This window comes from Sus scrofa, chromosome 10 (assembly GCF_054392235.1).
Source record: "Sus scrofa isolate SSC_HxYL_T2T_F1_AM1 chromosome 10, Sscrofa_HxYL_maternal_Yorkshire_Landrace_v2.0, whole genome shotgun sequence".
NCBI classification, from domain to species: Eukaryota; Metazoa; Chordata; class Mammalia; order Artiodactyla; family Suidae; genus Sus; species Sus scrofa.
In genome coordinates this window covers 95317581-95341511 of record NC_139392.1, presented here as the reverse complement: position 1 = coordinate 95341511, position 23931 = coordinate 95317581, and the positions used below count along the sequence as shown (strand labels likewise).

Sequence of the window (23931 nt, the reverse complement as noted above, 5' to 3'; positions counted from 1 at the left end):
GATAAAATTGTTTTATTTGTTTTTTGTTTGTTTTTGTATTTTTAGGGCTGCACATGTGGCATATGGAGGTTCCCAGGCTAGGGGTCGAAACAGAGTGCAACTGGCCTATGCTACAGTCATAGCAATGCCAGATTTGAGCCACGTCTGCGCCCTACACCACAGCTCAGGGCAATGCCAGATCCTTAACCCACTGAGCAAGGACAGGGATCAAACCTGCATCCTCATGGATACTAGTCAGATTTGTTTCAGCTGAGCCAAGATGGGAACTCTATCAATAAAAATTTTTTAAAAAAGGAAATCTCTGTCAAAATATTAGCTGAACACAAGTTAAAGGAAAGAAACTTCACTGATACACATGACAAAGAATAGCCATTACAAGAATAGTTGGGAGGAGCTCCTGCTGTGGCACAATGGGATCAGTGGCATTTTGGGAGCCACCGGGACGTGGGTTAGATCCTCACCACGGCACAGTGGATTAGGGATCTGGCATTGCCACAACTGCAGCTTAGGTCACAACTGTGGCTCTGATCTGATCCCTGGCCCAGGAGCTCCATATGCCACAGGGCAGCCAAAAACGACTAAACAAAAAAGTCTGGAAAAGTCTCAAAAGCATGAGACTACTATAGCCTTTGACAAAAACGACAACAAACAGCAAACCCTGGGCAAAAAAGGAATCTGATGTGAAAAGTTACAGTATTATAAATGTAATCAAATGCCTAATTTTCAACAATAACAAAATCACAAAGCATACAAAGAAGCAGGAAAACATGGCTTATTCAAAGGAACAACATGAACCATTCCCGAGAAAGATGACACGAGACTTACTAGACAAAGACTTTAAAACAATCATCTTAAATATTAAATATGCTCAAAGAGTTAAGGAAAAACATGAACACAGAACTACAGTTAATCGTGAAAGCAATATATGCACAAAACGAGAATATGGACAAAGAGACGGGAGTTGTAGAAAAAGAACCACACGTGATGAGGTTGACATGAGAAACATGATTATGTGTTTATATGACTGGGTCACTTAGCTGTACAACAGAAATTGGCACAACACTGTAAATCAATTACACTTAAAAAACAATGCAAAACCAAAAAACCACAAGTATTCCAGAGCTGAAGAGTCCAATAAATGAATTGAAAAATTCACTAGAGAGGTTCAAAAGCAGACCATGACAGAAGACTCAGCCAATGTGGAGTAGGGACAACTGACACCATCAGGGCAGAGGTACAGAAGGGAAAAGAATAAAGCAAAGCATACGGAGCCGAAAGGACCTTCGGGGCTTCATCACAGGGCCCGACCTACACCTCGTGGGAGTCCCAGGAGGGGAGGAGAGACCATCTGAACAAATAATGGGCCCAAAACTTCCCATATTTGATGAAATCCATTAATTTATAAATCTCAACAAACTCTACATAGGCTAAATGCAAAGAGACCTACACCAAGACACATTAAAAATAAATTTCCCAAAGACAAAGAAAGAAGCCTGAAAGCAAAACAGAAAGAGAAAAAGAGCTCAAAAGATCCTCAATAAGATTATTAGCCAATTTATCACTATAAGCCTTATAGGCTAAAAGGCAGCGAGATGATATATTTATTTATTTATTTATTTTTTTTTTTTTGCTATTTCTTGGTCTTGGGCCGCTCCCGCGGCATATGGAGATTCCCGGGCTAGGGGTCCAATCGGAGCTGTAGCCACCAGCCTACGCCAGAGCCACAGCAACGCGGGATCCGAGCCACGTCTGCGACCTACACCACAGCTCACGGCAACGCCGGATCGTTAACCCACTGAGCAAGGGCAGGGACCGAACCCGCAACTTCATGGTTCCTAGTCGGATTCGTTAACCACTGCGCCACGACGGGAACTCCGAGATGATATATTTAAAGTGCTGAACAAAAAAATGTCAACTGAGAAGTTCCTGGGCAGAGACTGAACCCACACCACAGTGGCAAACCAAGCCGCTGCAGGGACAACACCAGGTCTTTAACTCACTGTGCTACAAGGGAACTCCAAGAATTCTTTATCCAGCAAAACCATCCTTCAAAAATGGACATTCACTTTTTTTCTGACATTCCCTGGGATACCAGAGGAAGAACATTCCCCGGGAAAGGACATTAGCGGATAACCAAAGCCGAAGGATTTAGAAGGCAAATGCACAAAAACAAGTATACATCTATGGTACAGCCACAGGGCACTGAAGATGGCATCTGTGACACCAGGGATAGGGAGAAGAGGGGACTTTCATAAGACAAGAGCTTTGGGTGCTACTGAGGTTAAGCAGGCATCAGTTTAAATTAGTTATAACTCTGGAATGTTATATGTAATCCCCATGGCACCACAAAGATACAGATGCATTTCTTTGTGTATGTATATCATAAATATATATATGATATACACAAAGATGTTTTGAGAATGAATGGCTAAATTAACAATTTTGCCATGTTGATGTTAACAGAATTTCTTCTCAATTTAAGTACGCCTTGAGAGAAATAGCAATGAGCAACACTACATAGTTCCTGCTTGAATGGGTCTTAGAACACTCCAGATAAAGCAGGCACATCTGAAACATTTAAAGAAAAATAACACAGAACATAATTTCTTAAATAAATTTTAATCAAATATACACATAAGCGATACAGGTAACTGTGAAAAAGATGAACCAATGAAGATAAACAATTACAGCTGAGAAGATCCTTCCAAGATGTAAAAACTTTCAAGAAAATTACAGAGGGGAAACATTATTTTATTCTGAATGGCAACTCAGGAGTTCCCATTGTGGCTCAGAGGAAACGAATCTGACTAGCATCTGTGAGGATGCAGGTTCAATCCCTGGCCTTGCTCAGCGGGTCAAAGATCCGGTGTTGCTGTGGCTGGGGCACAGACCAGCAGCTCAGCTCTGATCTGACCCCTGGCCTGGGAACCTCTATATGCCTTGGGTGCGGCCCTAAAAAGACAAAAAATAAAAAAATAAATGGCAACTCAATTACTTTTAATTGTAATTTTTAAAAATTTTAGGTAACTCAGTTACCTAACTCACATATACAGCAGTGGCTTTAATATTCTTTTCTATAAAATAAACGTAGTAAAAAAATCTATTCGTTTATTCCAAATTTACATCTCAGGCCCTAACCTCTCTAATGAGGTACACCTGGTCCCAGTGACCCACTTCACTGCTCAGTAAAATTTCTACCAAGTGGATTTTTCCCTCCACAAACCTTTACTTCTCGTTTTTTTCCCTCTACAAACCTTTACTTCTCACCACCCATCAAGTTAAGCGGCTCAACTCTGCTTCACTCACCTTTCCCTCCCCCGACCACTACAGCCGACCTATAAACCGGTGCCGCTGAATGCGCCTCCAGAGCTCCCAGTCTAAGCCATCATCATTTTTCACCTTCACTACTTAATAATTTGTTTGCTGCTTTTTAGGGCCACACCCACGGCACATGGAGGTTCCCAGGTTAAGGGTCGAATTGGAGCTGTAGCAGCCAGGCTACACAGCCACAGGAACGTGGGGTCTGAGCTGCGTCTGCGACCTACACCACAGCTCATGGCAACGTCGGAGCCCAAACCCACTGAGCGAGGCCAGGTATCAAAGCCGGAACCTTATGGTTATCAGTCAGATTCGTTTCTGCCACACCACGACAGGAACTCCCTTAATAGTCTCTCTTTATTTGGTTTCTTTGCTTCTGTTCTCAGCTCCCTATGATATTATTATATTAATACAATGAGGTCAAAATAATCCTAAAATACAAGTCATGCTATTTCCCACCTAAAATCCTCTAGATTTATCCCAAATTAAGTTCAACTGCTCAGGGGCAACACAAGGAGCTCCCAAACAGCTGACAAGAGCTAGGTTTTGTTTCTGGTATTACTTTCTACTTGTTTTTCTCTCTAAAGGAAACAACAAATGCCAAAGACGTGTCTCTTCTTGTGTTGGCTCTGAAGCCAGGTTGCCTAGGTTCAAATCCTAGACCTACCACTTCCTACTTACGACTCTCTGGGACTCAGCTTTCTCTAGTTAAGATCACTTTTTGGTGGGAATTCCCATTGTGGCTCAGCGGAAACGAACCCGACTACTATCCAGGAGGACGCAGGTTCGATCCCTGGCCTTGCTCAGTGGGTCAAAGGATCCAATGTTGCCATGAGCTGCAGTGTAGGATGCAGATGTGGCTCGGATCTGACATTGCTGTGACTGTGGCTGGCAGCTGTAGCCCCTATTCGACTGTAGCCCAGGAACTTCCATGTCACACCTGCGACCCTAAAAAGCAAAAAAAAAAAAAAAAAAAAAAAAGTACAGCGGAAAAAAATTAAAATACTAAAACAAGGCAAAAAAAGATCACTTTGTTTGGTGCTGATTGGCTAGACTTGTAACTGCTGGGTTTTGGGTGGGAGGGCAGGAGGTGTATGGTAAATGAGTGCTGTTGGCACTGGATAAATGTAAACCGGCTCCTGAATTACTCATTTATTTGAGCATCACTATAGCAAGTCTCCTCCTTACACTGCATTCAACTGAGGCAGAGACAAACCTTACAGAGAAAGGTTTCTGAATCAGACTGCTAAGCACACTCACTCACCAATCCTAACTGTAAGCTGAGCTTTGACACTTAGAGCCACAACGCCAATTATGATGGCACACTCAGGTGCGCCATGGATAATGCCAGTTAGGAAAATGCTCAAGGTAATGCCATTTATAATAGGAGAGGAAAAAAATAAACAAGTCAAATGCAACCAAAACCCAAACAGGCTAAAGAAAAGATGGCAAATCAACATGAAGAAACTGCGACAGGCCAAGTCCAAGATGACACGCAGATGAACCCTGCCATGTGCGCAAACACGAGGGGAGCTGTGTACATACTGATCACAGCCGCACAAAAGCGCATGTACCACCCAACATGACTTACCTTCCAGAGAAGCTCGTCTGCTACAAAGCGTCAAAGAATACATACGTTGTGAGCCCAGACTGTCTCTCACAGTCCCTTCCAGCTCTAGTATCTGATGATCCTATGAAAACCTAAAGTGTGCAATACCCTGAAAAACTGGTAAATAGTATATCCACAGTTTACAAAACCAGGTGTCAGAGGTGTGATCTGACCAAGGGACCCCAGGGCTACTGAGCAGCAGGGCTGGACCAAGAACTAGCTATGGGATATTCTGCTTAGGACATCAACTTTTAAAAACGACAAAGCAAGTATGTATGCAGGACTAGTCGCAAAACTATTTCTTCACAGAAATAAAACACTGAATTCTGGCTCAACTGCTACACTTCTTTTCTACATAGCTCTTATCTCACTTCTTACCCACAAAGTAATTATTTGTTTTTGTTTGTTTTTTTAAGGCCACACGTGCAGCATGTGGAAGTTTCCGGGCTAGGGTTCAAAAGGGATCTGCAGTTGCTGGCCTAGGCCACAGCCACATCAATGCCAGATCCGAGATTTATCTGCGACCTACACCACAGCTTATGGCAACACTGGATCCTTAACCCACTGAGCACAGCCAGAGACCGAACCTGCATCCTCATGGATACTAGTAGGGTTCTTAACCCACTGAGCCAGAACGGGAACTCCACAAAGCAATTTTTAAAAACAAGCCAAAAAAATAAAAAACCCACCCATAGAATCCAGAATCTAGTTTTATGCCCAGCAATAGGTTTATACTGGACTGCAAATCAACCAAGAGGAAGAGGGAGATTTGGTCTAAAAGTTTTTTTTTAACTCCATAATGACTTTTGTATAATTTCTCTCTTAGACTGCTACAAGTCTTATATTTAGATTTTAAATTACTTAAAACATTATAAAATTGATTTTTAAAAAATGTAAAATACAGTATGTCAAAAATCCTACATATATAAGAGAATAACAACAATGAAATAACAGTCTGGATAGGGTCTTTTAATTTTTTAAATTCTACCTTATTAGAAACAGATCAACAATCAATCTTAGCCTTTAATTGCTACACAAGCTGCTGATAATTTGGGGGGATTGATACTATAAATTTTAGACGATTACTTTAAAATTTTTACTTTAAAAAAAAAAGGCTGACTTACTTCTAAACTTCTGTAGGATTTATAACTTAAAAAACTGCCAAACTAAAAGCACCTGACTCTACTTTTTTTTTTTTTTTTTGGTCTTTTTGCCATTTTCTTGGGCCGCTCCCACGGCATATGGAGGTTCCCAGGCTAGGGGTCGAATCGGAGCTGTAGCTGCCAGCCTACGCCAGAGCCACAGCAACATGGGATCCGAGCCGCATCTGCAACCTACACCACAGCTCAAGGCAACACTGGATCCTTAACCCACTGAGTGAGGCCAGGGATCGAACCCACATCCTCTTGAATGCTAGTTGGGCTCGTTACCACTAAGCCACAACGGCAACTCCGAAACCAATCTTCTTAGTAAAAGTTTACTGTGACTTCTGTGCTTTAAGGAACACGGGCTATTAACGTGTAAAGCTAATCATATACATACAACAGATGATCAGTGAAGCATTAAAGACACTGTGACGAATACATGAAATGAATTAATACACATGGCTCAGTGTTGTCTGCAGAACTACACACAGAACACCCACAGAGGTCTTCCAAGGTGCACTGCACCGACAGTTTCTGCACCCCAGGGGGCCACTCACCCCCTTTTAGGGAACGCTGACATTTCTTTCTTTCCTTTTTTTTTTTTTTTATTACACGTAACACCTGTGAACCTCAGTTGTGACGAATCCCTGAAATGAATTACCTGACTCAAAGCTGGGATGGAGCTGGTCTGAGAAGTGGCTTGAGATATGGGACCATTCATCTGTAAAATTGAAAACACCAAACATACCATCACTACAATGTGAAGAAACTATTTTCAAACCACAGTAATTTGGCAAAGCAAAACCCACTGAAAAAAAGCACACTTTCACATGAAAAAGAAATTAAGTGAGATATTCAAAATGTAGGAGTCTTGATATTTAAAATATTTTGAAATTCTGACTGAATACCGTAAGTAAAATTCAATGGTGAAAATTAAGAAAATCTACTTTTCCCAATGCCATTTGGAAACTTTACAGATTACTGCTTGACAGGATAAAATATTACAATAAACAAAGGCAGTTAAAACTAAAAATGTCTAATTCTAATGCAGCTCTTTAAATAAACACCACTACAATGGCTATAATGCTATTTATAAACCACTGCACTTTTCTTGCTGATTTTGGTACTGAGAGCTATAAACGGTGCTTGCTTTCTCCAGCTCTAAGACCCGTGCAACTCCCTGCACTGAGACACCCCTAAGTCCATGCAGAGCATAACATCTACACTTGGGCCATAAGCCCTGTCAGGCGCCCCGCAGATGGCAGGCTCTGCCGTCGGGGCGGGAGGACCCACACGCACCAGATGAGCGCAGTCTTTTCCTTCCTGGACTCGCTGGCCCTGCGGTTCAGCCACGACCTTAGCGTCCTGATCAGAAGTCATGAGCTGCTGCAGTGGAGGCTCCACCGGGAGAAGCTGAACGGTAAGGGCTCGATACTGTGAAGCAGAGACAGGGAGGCGGTAACTTGAAGTACAGAGTGTAACAGATCCTCAAATGAAATTACCACGCGGGTTTCCAGGACGCGTTTCTCCCTCTGGAGTATGAGAAGTTTAAAGAAATCTGCCCATAATTTCCACGCACCCAAGAAAGAGTATCTGTTTTTCTGAATAAGAAGTTTCCTCTTCACACTAATTTGGTAACCACAATAATATGCCAAGATTTAGAAACCAAATGCTAACATACACAAATGCACCCGTGCTCAGAAACCCACTTTCTAAAACCAGAAAGAAAATTAATAACTCCAATTTGGGATGAATGAATCCCAAATTTAATATACAGAGAGAGTTTTCGGCCAGTCTCATTAATTTCATTTCTTCCCAGGAAAACAGCTGTCAGGAGAAATAAGCAATAATTAGTTTAAAAGGAATCCCTTCACAACCGTGAGTCAAAGAAACCAAAAGCAACGCGACTACAGGGCATTCGTAGGCGAGGCAGCCGCTGAAGCACACGCTCAGCTCAATGGCCAGACGCCGCACTCCACACACAGGACTCATGTGCTCTTCCCAAGAAGGTAACCGCCTCAGAAGGGATGATAGTTGTCATGATTTCGTACGATGAGTATCAGACCAGGCGTGCCCTCTTCTCAACAGCAAGCAAGGGCATCACACAATCAGGACGGCAAAATTCAACCCAGCGACTCTTGAGGGGCTTCTAGAAACACGCACTATCCAAGCGCCAGATGAAGACATTTAAAAGCTATCTGTCTCTGTCCCTCTAGGTAACCAGGTAAGGGTTTCGTTTCTCTGTTGGCACTCCCTATTCTTAATAATCTGCTTAGGATAAATTCTCCAAACCCCTGATAATGAAATGATCTGAGGATCAAAGGTGACCTCACCCTAACTGTCAAGTGTGTCATCAACCACAAAAGCATAAAGGCACTTAAATGCTTTAAGACAGGTCTGGAACTGTAAACCACCGGCAGAGGACAAGTGCTTGAAACAAATCAGTTTCAGGGACATCAATGTTTTCCACAATATAGGCTGAATGACAAACATGTTTAACTGTAATAGTTTGTAAAGTGTTAAAGTGTAAAATCCAGAAAATGGAGATGTAGACTGGTACCCAGACAACTAACAGAAGGGGCTGCAGATGCTTTTACCACTATTCTGATTTTTAAGATTCTCAACAGGAAAAAAAATGTTTGGTTCAAAACGAGATATGACAGCCAAAAGAGAAAAAAATCAACCCCAAGAGTCCTTTACAACATACACTACCTGTATTTTTTCAGTCGGAAATTATGTGCCTTGTAATGGAAACAGCACCACCACCAGACAGGAAGTAGTCTTGCAAAACAGACAACAAACCCAGGATGTGATCTTATTTCAAACTTGCAGCAACGCAAGCACAGAGGAATGCCAAGGGGTTCTGTGAAACTGGCTTCTTCAACACAAAAGGAGACGAGACACATATGGGCAAAACTAGGGCTTTATTTTGTTTCTATGTCTTCATCTGATTCAAATAAACTGAAAAAATCAGGGAAGTAATAGTGATGGGATATGTGATGTGTTAATGAATTCCTATATTTCTTAGATGTGATGATGACGTTGTGGTTATGTTCGATTAAAAAAGAAAAGGACGCTTCCTTTTAGAGCTGCATATTGAAATATTCACAAGGAAGTAACATGATGTTCTGACACAAGCCTGTCAACCTCTGTGGGTCCGAAATGCTGTATAACACAGGTTGGAAAGTCAACCATGGCAGTAGTTAGGACAACAGAACAGGGCTCCTGACCCGCCCCCACGCAGCCCATATCCACAAACAAGTAACCTTCACACCACACCACAGCATCTCTTAATTACGACCTGACATACAGACGGTTTGTTCTTTAAGTCCTACGAGTGGAAAGGCTGCCAGCAGAAGGGGTTACTAATGTTCATCTCATGACGCAAGCAGTACAAAGATACAGAACATTAAAATTATACTTTACTATCAAATATCTGAATCTAAAAAAAGGCTGTAGAGTATGACAATGCAAATATGGACAATGGTTCTAATAAATAACAAAATAATGTTTCATTACTTGTTCAAGAAACCAAAATTGTTTTAGGACTTCCAACCCTTGCTTCTTGGCCAAAAAGTAGGTCTCGGTTGTGAAGGGAAAACGGATCTACATCAAAGCAAAATATTTCCTGGTCTCAGACCTAATAATTTGACAACCTGATAGTGTTCAGAGGCAGCCTTCACTAAGCCTTAATGAGCTGAGTAAAAGGAGTCATTTTCCTGATCTGATTTCAGCTCTCTATACACGGAAAAGCAAAGAGAGCTGACATGAAAGGGCCCTCCTTCCTACCTAGAGGTCTCTGCACTAGCAGTGCCTTCTTAATCTCATCTGTCAAAGCTACATGAAAAAAGTTTTACTGAACTTACTAAATACTTAAGGGAGTCTAGTTCTCTTCTGTTTCTAAAGAGTTGTTTTCATATATACCAGAAATGTTTACTTCATGATTTTGTTTAGGTCTTTCTGGACACTCAAAACAATCCTTAAAAATACAAATCAATCTCAAATAAACTTAATTGTATATCAAGTTAGTGGCATAAATATCCAGAGAAGAACTATCCTAAGTGATTTTAAAAGACAATCTTTGCACGTAAAAACCTAAAAATTCACAAAGAAATCTTTAAATACATTCAGTAGGCTAGTTCTGTGGGGTCAATGTTGGTATTATTTTGAAACTATTTTACATATTATACACACTGATAGGATAAAGTAATAATTCCATTAAATACTCCGATTTTCAGCATCAAAGGAAATACAAACATAAAATCAAGTAAGCTAAGTAAAATCCCTAAACTCTCTTTTTTATTGTAAGCAACAGAGGTCTGGCCTGCACTGGGGCCACTGACGGGCAAGGCAGATTTGTTTCAGTGCAAAAGCACTGCAGGACCACAGGACCCGTGGCTGGCGGCAACGGCAGACGCTATCCCGGCTGACACCAGGACAGAACTGTGGATGCGGAGGCCTGCATGTGAAGTCAGACGTGGATTTCCAGCCCCAAGCCCTGCACTGCTCAAGGGTCGACTCTACAGACTTCCTTTGGCTTTCGCTAGTTTTTCCATTAACGCCTTCCTTCTATGCCAGGATCCAATCGAGGGTCCCACACTGCATTGAGTTGTCGCTTCTTCCCAGTCTCCCTCGAACCGGGACAGCCCCTCAGTCTCTCCTCATCTTTCACCCGCACTTTCCCAGAGCAGTCATCCTGCAGAACGTCGCTCAACTTGAGGTGAGCCTGGAACATCTCACCATGAAAGCAAGGGAGCTATGGGAGACCCTGTGGTCACATCACAGGAGCAACAGGAAAGCGAGGGAGGGAGGGGCTCCCAAGGGCCAAAGACGGACAAGGTGGGGGCACACAGGACGGCTGGACAGACAAACGCCGCCACCACACGGGTCACCTTTGGAGGCTGTTAGGGTACCGACTCCCCTTTCAGAAGATTACTACAGGGAGACAAGCCTCGCCTGCCTTGCCTTTCCTGGAAGACTATTTCAGCACAATCAATGATCAGGGCACACTGTTCACTTTACAGGAAGCACAATTAAAAACTGAGAATGACTTGGAATTAGAAAATCAAAATGTTGTCACGTCTAATGAAATGACAAAGGCAATGATCACTGGCGTCTGATGGGGACTTGATAACGACGGGCTCAGACGTGCCGAAGCTCCTGTTCAGTCTCATCACTCAAGGGCAGCAAGGAGGTATCGCATTTTTCTCTATGGGACAAAGAGCACCATTTGTGAAGTATTCGTACCAGAAAAGGAATCTGTACTTAATCAAACCTCTAGATCCAACTCCTAACTTAAAGGAAATTCTGGAAACAATATGCATTAAATAATAGCAACACAAAGCCACTGGCTGACCCCAAAATGCGGGGCATCCTACAGACAGATGCTCTCACTTCTATAGCAAACCTAAGACATGAAAAAATGGGAGGCTGTTACTGCTATAAAATACAAAAGCTTTAACCAAAATAACTTTATATAATCTGAGAACTGTATCTGGATCCAGATCCGAATAAGTTTAATATCGTTTCTGACAGGACAAACTGAATGCTGCCTAGGTGATAAAAGGTATCACAAAATGATTATCAACTTTGTTGACAGCAATCAAGGTGCTGTGGCTGTTTGCTGTGAAGTGTCTTATTTGGAAAAGATATAAACTAAAAGACTACAGATGAAACTACAATATGGGGTCTGCTTTAAAATACGCTAAGAGGAGTTCCCATCGTGGCGCAGTGGTTAACGAATCCGACCAGGAACCATGAGGTTGCGGGTTCGGTCCCTGCCCTTGCTCAGTGGGTTAACGATCCGGCGTTGCCGTGAGCTGTGGTGTAGATTGCAGACGCGGCTCGGATCCCGCGTTGCTGTGGCTCTGGCGTAGGCCGGGGGCTACAGCTCCGATTGGACCCCTAGCCTGGGAACCTCCATATGCCGTGGGAGCAGCCCAAGAAATAGCAAAAAGACAAAAAAAATAAAAAATAAAATACGCTAAGAACTTCCCGGTAAGTTGAAGGAAAGAGAAGAAACAAAAATACAAGAATGTAGTACGTTGATGGCACAAAAACTTGATGATGGGTACATACTATCCTCTCTACTTTTATGGCTAAATTTTCCAGAATAAAAACTAAAAAGAAAAATCTAACTAGGATATAGTATCAACATACATCCGAAACTTCCCATACTTGCTTCTATTTAAAAGCCATACTCCAGCAAAACTTATCACAACACTGTAAATCAACTATACCTCAATAAAACTTCAAAAAAGGGGAAATAAAAACATTTACGTTTTTACAGAAAAGCAAAAAATAATGTAATAAGTTACAACTATTAAAAATATTCATGGAAGAGCTCCTGTTGTGGCTCAGTGGTTAAAGAATCCGGACTAGGAACCATGAGGTTGCGGGTTTGATCCCTGGCCTCGCTCAGTGGGTTAAGGATCCCAGCGTTACCGTGAGCTGTGGTGTAGGTCACAGACATGGCTCGGATCCCGAGTTGCTGGTGCTGGTGTAGGCCAGCGGCTACAGCTCCGATTGGACCCCTAGCTTGGGAGTCTCCATATGCCGCAGGAGCAGCCCTAAAAATGGCAAGAAGACAAAAAATAAAATAAAATAATAAAAACTGTCTTAATTTTTAATATAAATATAGACAGAAATTAAGCCATATAAACAAAAGCTCTTCGAGACCTTGAATGTTTAAAAGTGTAACAAGGTCCTGAGGCTGCAATGTTGGAGAACCACTGATAAAAGACAAAACTAGAGTTCTCCTTCCTCCTCAACTAGACTCCAAGTACTCGAAGACAAAAACCTAGTTTCCAATCATTCTTTTTCTTAAACTCCCAGAATAAAACCGATGATTGAATGACTTGGATTCGCGTTACTGAATAAAATCAAAGAGTGAAGTTCCTGTCGTGGTCAGCGGTAAAGGTAACAAGTATCCATGAGGACGCAGGTTCAATCCCTGGCCTTGCTCAGTGGGTTAAGGATCTGGCATGCCTGTGGCTGTCTGTGGTGTAGGCCGGCCGCAGCTACAGCTCCAATTTAACCCCTAGCCCAGGAACTTCCATATGTCACAAGTGCAGCACTAAAAAAAAAAAAAAAAGAAAGAAAAAAAAGACAAATAATATCAAGTGCTGAAAAGGTTAGGGAGAATGGGAACCTCCGTACATTGCTGGTGAAAACTGAAAAGACCATACGCACTTTAGCAAAATGTTAAAAAGAGTTACCATTATGACTCGGCAACTGCATTCCTGGATATGTACCCAGAGAGCTGAAAACATACTACCCCACCAAGCTTTGCTCATATTCACAGCAAAATCATTTACAACAGCCCCAAAGTGGAAACAACCCCATCAGTAAACTACTAGAGGTTAAGCGCCTTATTTTCAAACATGTACCTAGCACACTTCAGTGGATTTTCAAATAATGACAGAATCCTACTTTAAGAATTTGATAACTTCTAAAACAGTCAAAATAAAGCTACCATTCTCCTAAACAGCATGAGGTTCTTCTTTGTGGTACAAAGAGGTGGCGTGGAAGTCTGCCCTGTCTCCGGATCAGACAGCTAGGAAGGGAAAGGGTCAGCACTTGGGCTTCTGCTGGGCAAGGGTTATTCTAAGCGCTACGCATGGCACTAGAGTCACCCAAGTTCTGCAAGGCCTGGGAACCCGAGTTCAGAGGAACGCCGCCGGCAGGGCCTCAAAGCTGTAAGTCTGCTGAGCCGAGGCCCACACACAGGTGCTTGGAGAAAACGTCCACAGCCATGCCCACGGGCATGGCTCCCCGGGGCAGGACCTCAAAAGCACCTAAGGTTTCCTGAGCTCGCCTCTGCTCCTGCTTCCCCTTTATGGTAATGTTCATTTTGTACCAACGTGCAGATTATGATTTTGGCATATAAAATAAGTGTTAAAAAAAAGGTACCTAAATAGAAGCCAAATACTTTATCTTTCTTTAAAGCAAAAACAGTGATCTGATTCCATGTCAGACTAAAAGGCAGGTGATGGAGAGACGATATGCTGCACCTTACTGGGGAATCTTGAAGGATGTAGATACGTTTCTGCTTTAGGAGTTGACCTTAAAATGTATATACTTCACGTAAGGTAGGATTCCACTATATGGGTGCCAAACACAAAGCCTCTTTTCTGAACCTAAAAACGGGATTCCCAAGTCAGGAAGTCTGGACAGGCTACCCCTTGCTCCAGATTCACCTGGGCCTTTCTTCCAGGCCCTTCTTGGCGCCCTCGTCTCCTGACCTGGGCTGCTCCCCCAGCAAGACAGGCTTGACTCCCTTTCTCTTTCCTTCTTCAGGCACCACGACCTCTGCTCTTTACAGCAACAACCATACCTGTGCGTCTCTCCTGCTGTCCTGAGTTTCTCAAAGGTTCCATGTGTTTCTTCTCCTCATGTAGAGGACAGAAGAGAAAAATATATCCCACCAATGCTATGCTAAAATTCACCCTAAAGAGCTTTGTTTTGTCAGTAACACTCAAATACATACGGTTTTACAATCTTATTGTCTACATACTCTTTCTGCATTTGCATCCACACATGTTAAGGTCTCTTCTGACAGTAACTGTGTGTGACCAGGAGCCAAGAGTACGGAACAGCAGAAGCAAAGGAGATGGTGGACAATGTAAGATGCTGTCACACAGACATGAGCTTTAAGAACTCCAGTGTAGGAATTCCCATTGTGGTGCAGTGGTTAATGAATCCGATTGGGAACCATGAGGTTGCAGGTTCGATCCCTGGCCTTGCTCAGTGGGTTAAGGATCCGGCGTTGCCGTGAGCTGTGTAGGTTGCAGACATGGCTTGGATCCCACGTTGCTGTGGCTGTGGTGTAGGTGGCGGCTACAGCTCCAATTCTACCCCTAACCTGGGAACCTCCATGTGCCGCAGGAGCAGCCCAAGAAAAGGCAAAAAGACCAAAAAAAAAAAACCCTCCAGCGTAACAACTGTGAGTGATCACTTCACACACAAAAAAGTACATAAAGGAGTTCCCGTCGTGGCGCAGTGGTTAACGAATCCGACTAGGAACCATGAGGTTGCGGGTTCGGTCCCTGCCCTTGCTCAGTGGGTTAACGATCCGGCGTTGCCGTGAGCTGTGGTGTAGGTTGCAGATGCGGCTCGGATCCAGCGTTGCTGTGGCTCTGGTGTAGGCTGGCAGCTACAGCTCTGATTGGACCCCTAGCCTGGGAACCTCCATATGCCGTGGGAGCGGCCCAAGAAATAGCAACAACAACAACAAAAAGACAAAAGACAAAAAAAAAAAAAAAAAAAAAAAAAAAAAGTACATAAATATTCAACTAGAGGAGTAAATAGTGTTTTCCCTAAATAAGGCAATGGGCTATTAATAACTTCAGAGAGTGTTGTGTGTGACCCCCTTTGAAAATCAATTTAAAAGTAACTTTTCAATGTCTAGACATACTTTGCAGAAAGATAGTTTACCTCCCAGACTTCTGAAACTCAACGAACGCACCAGAAAAGACAGCAATGGTCCAAGAAACTAACTCAGATCACTAAAGCACAATCAGAACACTCAGGGACTGAAAGGACACGTGTTCATAACAGCAACTTTCTCCTATGAACTCCACCCACCTGCCACCTCTAAACAGAGAGGTGTCAGAAAAGGAAACACCATTGGGAAATTCTAGGCCTTGTGGTGCTGGCTGGGTTATGTTCACCTCATAGCCGTCAGCGTCACTCGGTAAGATCCATGCACATTCGTGTCTCGCGGCAGAGCAACTTGTGTCTGGGGCAGACTAGTGTACGTCCCTCCACAGCCCCGTACGCACACTGTATACTCATGTCAATTTGCAGGCCTGAAGAGTGGGCCCATTTATTTCCAGAGCGACAGGCAGCTGTTTCCAGGAGCGCTGTTCCTCTGGCTCTTCGTCTGTTATGATTCAGTTTCTCTAGGACAGTCCATTCTTTCCACTGAGGCTTCCGACAGTCATGTCTCTCAAAGAGCCCAAGGAATGAAAGAAAGCAATCCAATCTCAGTGGGGTAGTTGTTCAATCACTTTTAAACTAGCACCCAGTATGGGAACAGGTATTCCTAAGCAGATGCTGCCACTAAACCCAGATTAATATCTACGTTTCCTTTTATACATGTGCACCTGTGCTTCTACTGAAAAAGGCAGGAGGAGGAAAAGGTAAGTCTTTTTCAGAGTCTGATCTAGCTCTGCTCCTAGAGAGGGTGTAAAATCAGACACAACATGCAAAAACATATTTCTCAGCCAAAGAGGAATGGGAAAGTAGTTACATGCCAAACAGACCCTAAAAATCACATGTAAAAGGTTTTCCACCAATTGCTTTCTTTTTTTTTCCTTTTGAGGGCCACACCCACGGCATACGGACACGAGTTGGACTCATTACCCCGAGCCACAATGGGAACTCCCAGACCAATTTCTTGTACTACAAGTCCGTAGTTTTCAAAAATTAAAAAAAAAGCTTTGCTATGGGGAAAAGGTACTTCTGGTCTGCATTAACCGACCAATAAATCAAGACAAAGCAAGAACATCTTGAATGCGTAACACTTCTCCAAATGAAGCACGATGAGATTCAGCAAGTCACAAGGAAATCCCACAGGGTCTGCCGAGCTCTAAAGCAGTAAGCAGCTGTTGGATGCAACAGACGGTGGCAATAGGCAGGGCCACCATCTTCCTGAAACCCTTACTACGGCCTTCAGGTCTTCTCTAAAATCTCTCGTGAACACGCAAATCATCTTCCTTAAAAACTAAAGCCACTCAATAAAATATGCCTTATTTCAAGATCTACATTAATGTATATCTTTTCTTTCCTGAACTTAGCATTCCTAATAGATCTATATTTCTCAGCACTTTTGTAAAAGGGAAATATTCCACAACAATTATAATCTTACATAGCTCCTGAAAACCGGACCTCACAAAGCCTGCACCTAAGGCAACTTTCGAAAACTTCATGGAAGTGAATGAGTTTTTCTCAGCAGTTTCCACATCAAAGGTCTGGAGAAAAACACTGCCTGTTAACTATAGGAGCCCTGGTCCTTTTGCTGTGGTCCAGATCCCATTCCCTCCTCCTCTCCTGTACCTTCTGCCTCTTCCGTCCATCACTGTTTAAACACGCCCAGCCCATGCAGCCTCCGAAGACAGAGCACAGGGAGAGTGAAGGCGAAAGAAGCAGGAACAGAGAAGGACAAACCAAAGGGCCGGGGGCTCCTTGCAGCCCCCCCAAGGATGCTGGTCCTTCCAAGACAGCCACTTGCCTGCCTGATGCTGGGTGGTCCCAGCAGCAGCCTCTGCAAGCGCTCCCTTCCCGCATCTGCTCCTCTCCTGCTCCTCTCTGACCCTCCCTGGATGCTGCTCCTCCTCCTCCTCCGCCGCACAGTAAAGCTCTCTCCTGCGTGACCGTGACCGTGACGGAAGGAGCTGTAAACGGAAGCAATTCTAAAGCCTGACACCAGAGCCCTGAACCTGTACACGCTCCTCACCTGGGCTTTTTCTTAGCCTCGGTCGGTCTGCTAGATGTTCTTCGATTTCTTGCTCACCTAACCCACATCCTAGTCAATCACCTAAGACTTCACTTTGTGTCTTTAAAGTACAACTCAGACACTTAAAAAATAGTCTGAATGGCACAATACTTCTCGAAACGTTATTCCCCAATTTTTTATAGTTGTCTTATCTGCCTAATTTAATGACAAGTCTCTTGGCGATTTGTTTTATTGAGACACTCCAAAGTTTTCAAATTAGTTTTCCTATGAGTAAATGTTTTAGTACTTTTTTTTATCAGTTTATGAGTTACATCATGTAATTGCACTCATGAGTACAAGTGCCCTGAACAAACTCAGGCACAAGTTGAACTGGCTTTCGTAAGCCAACAGCTCAACTGGTGGGAAGAGAGACAGAGACAAAGAAAGCAAAGAGCAGCCCACCCGCCCCAGCATGCCCTAGCATGCTGAGGGCGGCTGGCCTCACTGGGAGAGCATCACCCAGAGCTGCTGCCTCAATGGGCCTCAAGCTCTTCTGCTCTCAGTGAACACCATATGCTGAATTTCACCGCATCTAAGCAAATACCTGGTTGAACATTTTTTTTGACCTATGGATTCCTCAAGATCAACTGTTTTTTTGTTTGTTTGTTTGTTTTAATCCATCGCCTTCCCCCACCCAAAACAAACACAAACTGACAATCCCTAGATCTCAAGGAAAGACACCACCTGGCAGGTCATCTACCAGCCTCACAAACCAGAAACCCCTTCCTCTCCAAAAAGCCTATAGCTCCTCACCTCTTGTCACTGAACTGTCCCCAATAACCATCAGCTCTGAACTCAATTACCACCCCAACCTCTTAAGTCTCCCCAAACCCACCCATCCTTCCGTAGAAGGACCTTCCTGAACAAGGAGCCCTGTCTCCTAGCCCTCAGCTCAAGCCAACAACAGCAGGCACCTGGGACTCTAACCAGCAAGGCCACTGAAATGTCACTCGTCATCCTCTCCACAAAGCCTGAGTCGCACACCCTTCCCACGCGGCGACAGCTGTGTCACATGAGTCAAGTACCGGGAGGGCAGGAAAACATCCAGCCGTCTCCTGACCACCGCACTCCTGAGAGGCAGTGCCCAACAGAGCAGAATCTCGGGAAATATGTGTTTGATCACTTCATCTCTCATGCAATAGACACATGGGAAGAAATTCCTAGTATTTAAAATACAAAGCTCAGAAAAATGAGATGATTCAAGGGAAAGCTTCCATTGCTGCTGATTCCAAATGATGTGTTAAAGCAGGAAAAAGCAGTATTTTTAGGTTAGGATATAAGTACTTTGAGTTCATTTTCATTTTATTTTAGATATCCTCTAGATTTTGTATGTGTACACGTGTGTACACACAGTTAAGTGTGTAGATGGGGTCTGAACATACAGAAGAGTGAAATACAACGTGGTGCTGACGGGAAAAACTACATTTAACTATCAAAATAACACACAGAAGACATTCCTAAGTGGCAAACACACAAAAAACTATTACTTATATTCAAAGAAGAGATCAAAGGTCCTTTTGAAAATACGCTGAAAAGTTGTAAGTCCTTTCACTAGAAAAACGGACATGTACCAGAAGTGCTAAAGACAACTCAGGTGCTCAAGGACACCCCCTCCTGCTCCCCAAGTCCACTGACGACGCCAGGCTGGGTGACGGAGAAGGCTAAGAGCAGGGGCCTGAGGTGAGGAGCTGGGGGCGGCCACGTTCACCTGCGCTGAGCCCGCAACGGGCTCGTGTGCAGACAAGTGCGGGCGCTGCTGTGAGCAGCGAGCCAGACGCCAGGCCTGGAGGGAAGAATGCAGAGCTCGCCCGCTTCTCCCAAGGGGGCCTGACTGATGCTGCCCGCTTGTGTGAAAGGCTGCATTAGCTCCCATTTTCGCGCATCAAGAGACCTGGAGAGAATTTCTCCTTTTGCAAAAATCCCAAACAGCTTTCAGCGTTTGTTCTGCTGTGAAACTAGAGAGGTGGCGCTGGCCCTCCCTGTGGTGGCAGAGCGCTCTGCCCCCAAGGACACCAGGGGCCTCAGCAGCCAGCCCCACATCCAGCCACTGTGGCTGGGGACCGAGGCCTGTGCTTCGCCATTCTTCCTGGCCTCCCAAAACAAGACTTTTCCTGACATAACTGCTTCTTTGCTTAACATCGTTTTGGCTTATGGAAGGTTCCAGAGGAGTGCTCTACTTCTGGAGAGAATGGGGGGGACCTGTGCCAACCACACTGTACTCTGAAAGTAACAGCTACTGAGGCCAAGCACAGAAGCTAACCACAGTCCTCAAGCACTACATGTGACAACCTAACATGCTTCCACGTTTTCCAAAATGACAGTGCAAATTATTAACATTAAAATACAGAGTTCCCACTGTGGCTCAGCAGTAATGAATCCGACTAATATCCATTGAGGATGCAGGTTCGGATCCCTGGCCCTGATCAGTGGGTTAAGGATCCAACATTGCTGTGAGCTGTGGTGTAAGTTGCAAATGAGGCTCAGATCTGGCGTTGCTGTGGCTGTGGTGTAGGCCAGCGGCTGCAGCTCCCATTCAACCCCTAGTCTGGGAACTTCCATATGTGCGGGTGTGGCCCTAAAAGGACAAAAAAGTGAAAAAAAACAAAAAAACCTAATACCCCCTAGCATGAATTATTCCTTACAAAATGATACCACTGTTTGAAAAGAGAATTTGTTCCACAGCTATGAATTAAAAACACATACATTTGGATAATCTTTGAGTTTGATATTGCAACATAATACCTTTGTGTAACTGGACCACAACTCCGAGGCCAGTTAGGATTACAGTTCAACAGGCAATGAAACCATACAAGCTCCAAGCAAACTATCAGAGTCAACTCCAGTAATTGTGAACTACTGCTCAGGACAGTAAATGAACTTCTCTCAGTCTTGTTCTGTGGGCTACCCTGACCTCAACAATCATCACTATAAAACTACGATGAAAACTTTCTTGTTCAAGCCAGCATTTCTTCCCCCCCCCACCCCCCCGCTTTTTTTTGGTCTTTTTAGGACCACACCGGAGGCATATGAAAGTTCCCAGGCTAGGGGCTAAATCCAAGCTGTAGCTGCTGGCCTGCAACAAAGGCACAGCAACACCAGATCCAACCCACGTCTACGTCTGCAACCTACACCACAGCTCACAGCACCATTGGATCCTCTGACCCACTGGGCGAGGCCAGGGATCAAACCACACCCTCACGGATACCAGTCAGGTTCACTACTGCTAGCCACGATGGGAACTCCCACAGCCAGTGCTTCTGATGTTCAGCTGTGCTGTGTGTGGAGCCCTCAAACCTATCAGGTTACTGGACCTAAGACAACTTTATCCAAGACACCTATGCTTTCCAAGAATCGGGCACTATCTGCAATGGTCTTGGAAGCAAGAAGCTAGATAGATCTCATTATCTGCTCTTCTCTCATTGTGTGATGTCAGGCAACTGTCTCCAGGCCCCAGTAAACAGGGGTTCCCTCCCAAACAGTAAAACACGAGTTCCAAAGAACAAATGTTGGGGGGCAAGGACTTTGGGTCATCTGACTTATAAGCCAAATACACTGTTGAAGATGGGAGCTGACGGGACCCACACTCATTTCTCACGTTTTGCGGGAAAGCTGTAGGCTGCTGAGATCTCAATCATTAGACACACAGCAGGAGCAAGCAAAATGGTGCTGAGAAGGCTAAACCAAAGGCCAAGAGGGGGCCTGGTGCTCACAGCGAGTCAGAGCTCCTCGTCACGAAAAGGTGATGGGTGTGAACAGAGGCACTGATGCTTCCAAAGCCTGAAGGCAGAGCCCTGCGCCAACAGTGTGGATATTGAAGTCTGAATGCTTTGGGAAGGAAACCACTGAATTTAAAAGAATTTCGCTTAGACCATTGCTCAAAGATGAGTCTGAATATATGATACAAACTGGAAGATCTGTTAATGCCTTCCTAAATGGATTAAAGCTAGTAAGTTAAAATTAGACAAAATTTACAAAAAAAAAAAAAAAAGAGCCCTTAATTTTTCCAGAATAAATACATTAATTCAATGTTTTAAAAAGCAGTTTAGGAGTTCCCACTGTGATGCAATGGCATCGGTGGCATCTTGGGAGCCCTGGGACGCAGGCATGATTCCCCGCCAGACACAATGGGTTAAGGGTCCGATGTTCCTGCAGCTGCAGCTTAGGTCATAACTGCAGCTTGGATCTGACCCCTGGCTGGGGAACTCCATATGCCATAGGGTGGCCAAAAAAAAAAAATTTAATGACTGCTTTACGAATCTCCTTAAAACAACAACAACAACAATAAAACACTGGCTTAAAGTTCCATAGCGTACATAAAGTTAACACTTTCACAATTTCGATTTTTCTTTTGAGACGCCATTGTTAAAGTCATCAACTGAAGAGCAGCCTACTGAGTTCAAACAGTGCCGTGGAGAACTTAGCTTAGGGGAGAGGCTCAGGCAAAACCAATCTGACTAGCATGCAGGAGGACGCAGGTTTAACCCCTGGGCCTCGCTCAATGGGTTAAAGATCCAGCGTTGCTGTGGCTGTGCTGTGGGCTGGCAGCTACAGCTCTGATTTGACCGTTAGCCTGGGAACTTCCATATGCCATAGATGTGGCCTTAAAAAGACAAAAAAAGAAAAAGAAAACTTAGCTTAAAGAGGGGACCAAAGTTACTGTCCTCATTCTGCCAACAGCCAACTAGTTGTATTTCTAATTAGTTTTACTTTTATTTTTCTGGCAGTTACTTTCACAAACTAGCTATCAAATCTCTATTAATAACACAGTGTGGATCAAAACTCAAAATCTCAGAAACTGACTTCAGAGTGTCACTTCATTCACACCAAACATTACATGAATACTCAGAAAGGATCAAAGGCTTCCCTCTCATTCTTATAAGGGCAGACAGGTAACAAGGGCACTAATAAAAACAAAATACCCATGTGGCTGGACTAAGCTGATTATACGTGTAGGTAATTATTAAACACATGACACACTCATTCTTCACCGATTATCCATAAACCCACCTAACCACACCCCCGCACCAAACTGTGACCTGAAGTTCATGATCTAGCTGTCCCTTGCCCAACACAGTACTGCCGAGTACAGTAGCCTTTCCTTATCTGGGGTTTGCTTTCCATGCTTTTGCTTACGATGGTCAACTATGGTCCGAAAATACCAAACGGAAAATCCCAGACATAAGCAACTCACAAGTTTTCAACAGCGCCCCATTCTGAGCAGCGTGACTCCATCTCGCGAGGCCCCGCCCAGGAGGTGAATCATCCCTTTGTCCCACGTATCCCTCGGTTAGTCACTTAGTAGCTGGCTGGTTATCAGATCAACTGTCAGTCTGGCAGTGCTTGTGTTCAAGTGACCCTCATTTTACTCACTAATGGTCCCAAAGCACAAGAGCAGTGATGCTGGCAATTCAGATATGCCAAAGGGAAGCCTTATGAGGTGCTTCCTTTAGGTGAAAAGATAAAAAAAGTTCTTGATTTAATATGGGAAAAAGCTGTACGCTGAAGTTGCTAAGAACTACAATACGAATGAATCTTCTATCTGTGAAACACTGAAGGAAAAAGAAATTCATGATAATTTTTTTCTTTTTTAGCTTTTTAGGGCTGCACTCGCAGCATATGGAGGCTCCCCGGTTAGGGGTCCAATTGGAGCCACAGCTTCCAGACTACACCACAGCCACAGCAACTGGGGATCCAAGCCACATCTGCAACCTACACCACAGCTCACGGCAACGCCACATCCCCCACCCACTGAGCAGGGCCAAGGATCAAACGCACATCCTCACAGATACTAGTCAGATTAGTTTCCTCTGAGCCACGACGGAATGCCCCATACTAGTTTTTCTGTGGCACCTCAAACTGCAAGGGTTACAGCCACGGTGCTTAGTAAGTGATTAATTAAGATGGAAAAGGCAATTCTGTGAAATAAGGTATTTCGAGAGACCACATTCATATAACTTTTATCACAGTATACTGTTATAATTGGGGGTGGGGTTATTTTTGTTTTGGGGGGGCTTGGCTAAGTCTGTGGCTAGTGGAGGCTCCAAGCCAGGGATGGAACCCACACCACTGCAGCGACCCAAGCCACTGCAGTGATGCTGGATCCTTAATCCACCATGCCACAAGGGGACTCCTATAACCGTTACATTGTATTATTAGTTACTGTTCCCAATGTATAAGTTAAACTTTATCCTAGGTATGTATGTATAGGAAAAATAAAAGTACACATAGGGATTCGATATTATCCACAGTTGAAGCCACCCACTTCAGGTGCTGGAATGGATCCCCTGCAGAAAAGGAGGGACCACTGTAATATGACTTGTGGCAATATAGCAACTTTGGGAAAACATCTCATCTATAGCTTT

At 43.9% G+C, this 23931-nt stretch overlaps 1 protein-coding gene and 1 long non-coding RNA gene across 5 annotated transcripts in view; one reads left to right on the top strand and one right to left on the bottom strand.

Moving 5' to 3' along the window:
- The window catches only part of LARP4B (La ribonucleoprotein 4B), an 86348-nt gene that overhangs the window by 54648 nt on the left and 7769 nt on the right, over positions 1-23931 (bottom strand). For 3 of the 4 annotated variants that reach the window (XM_084978791.1, NM_001435421.1, XM_084978789.1), the window contains exons 2-3: positions 7372-7506; positions 6734-6793 (exon numbers count right to left, since the gene is read on the bottom strand). The exons of the other annotated variant lie outside the window; for it this stretch is intronic. Coding sequence is in view for 2 of the 3 variants with exons in the window: in NM_001435421.1 (NP_001422350.1) it covers positions 6734-6793; positions 7372-7452 (141 nt within the window). In the remaining variant the exon portion in view is untranslated. The remainder of the gene's footprint in view (positions 1-6733; positions 6794-7371; positions 7507-23931) is intronic. 4 annotated transcript variants of the gene reach the window in all.
- On the top strand, positions 6652-15258 carry LOC146399631 (uncharacterized). The gene is made up of 3 exons (XR_014818198.1): positions 6652-12492; positions 13039-14791; positions 15104-15258. It is a non-coding gene; the product is annotated as an uncharacterized LOC146399631 (long non-coding RNA).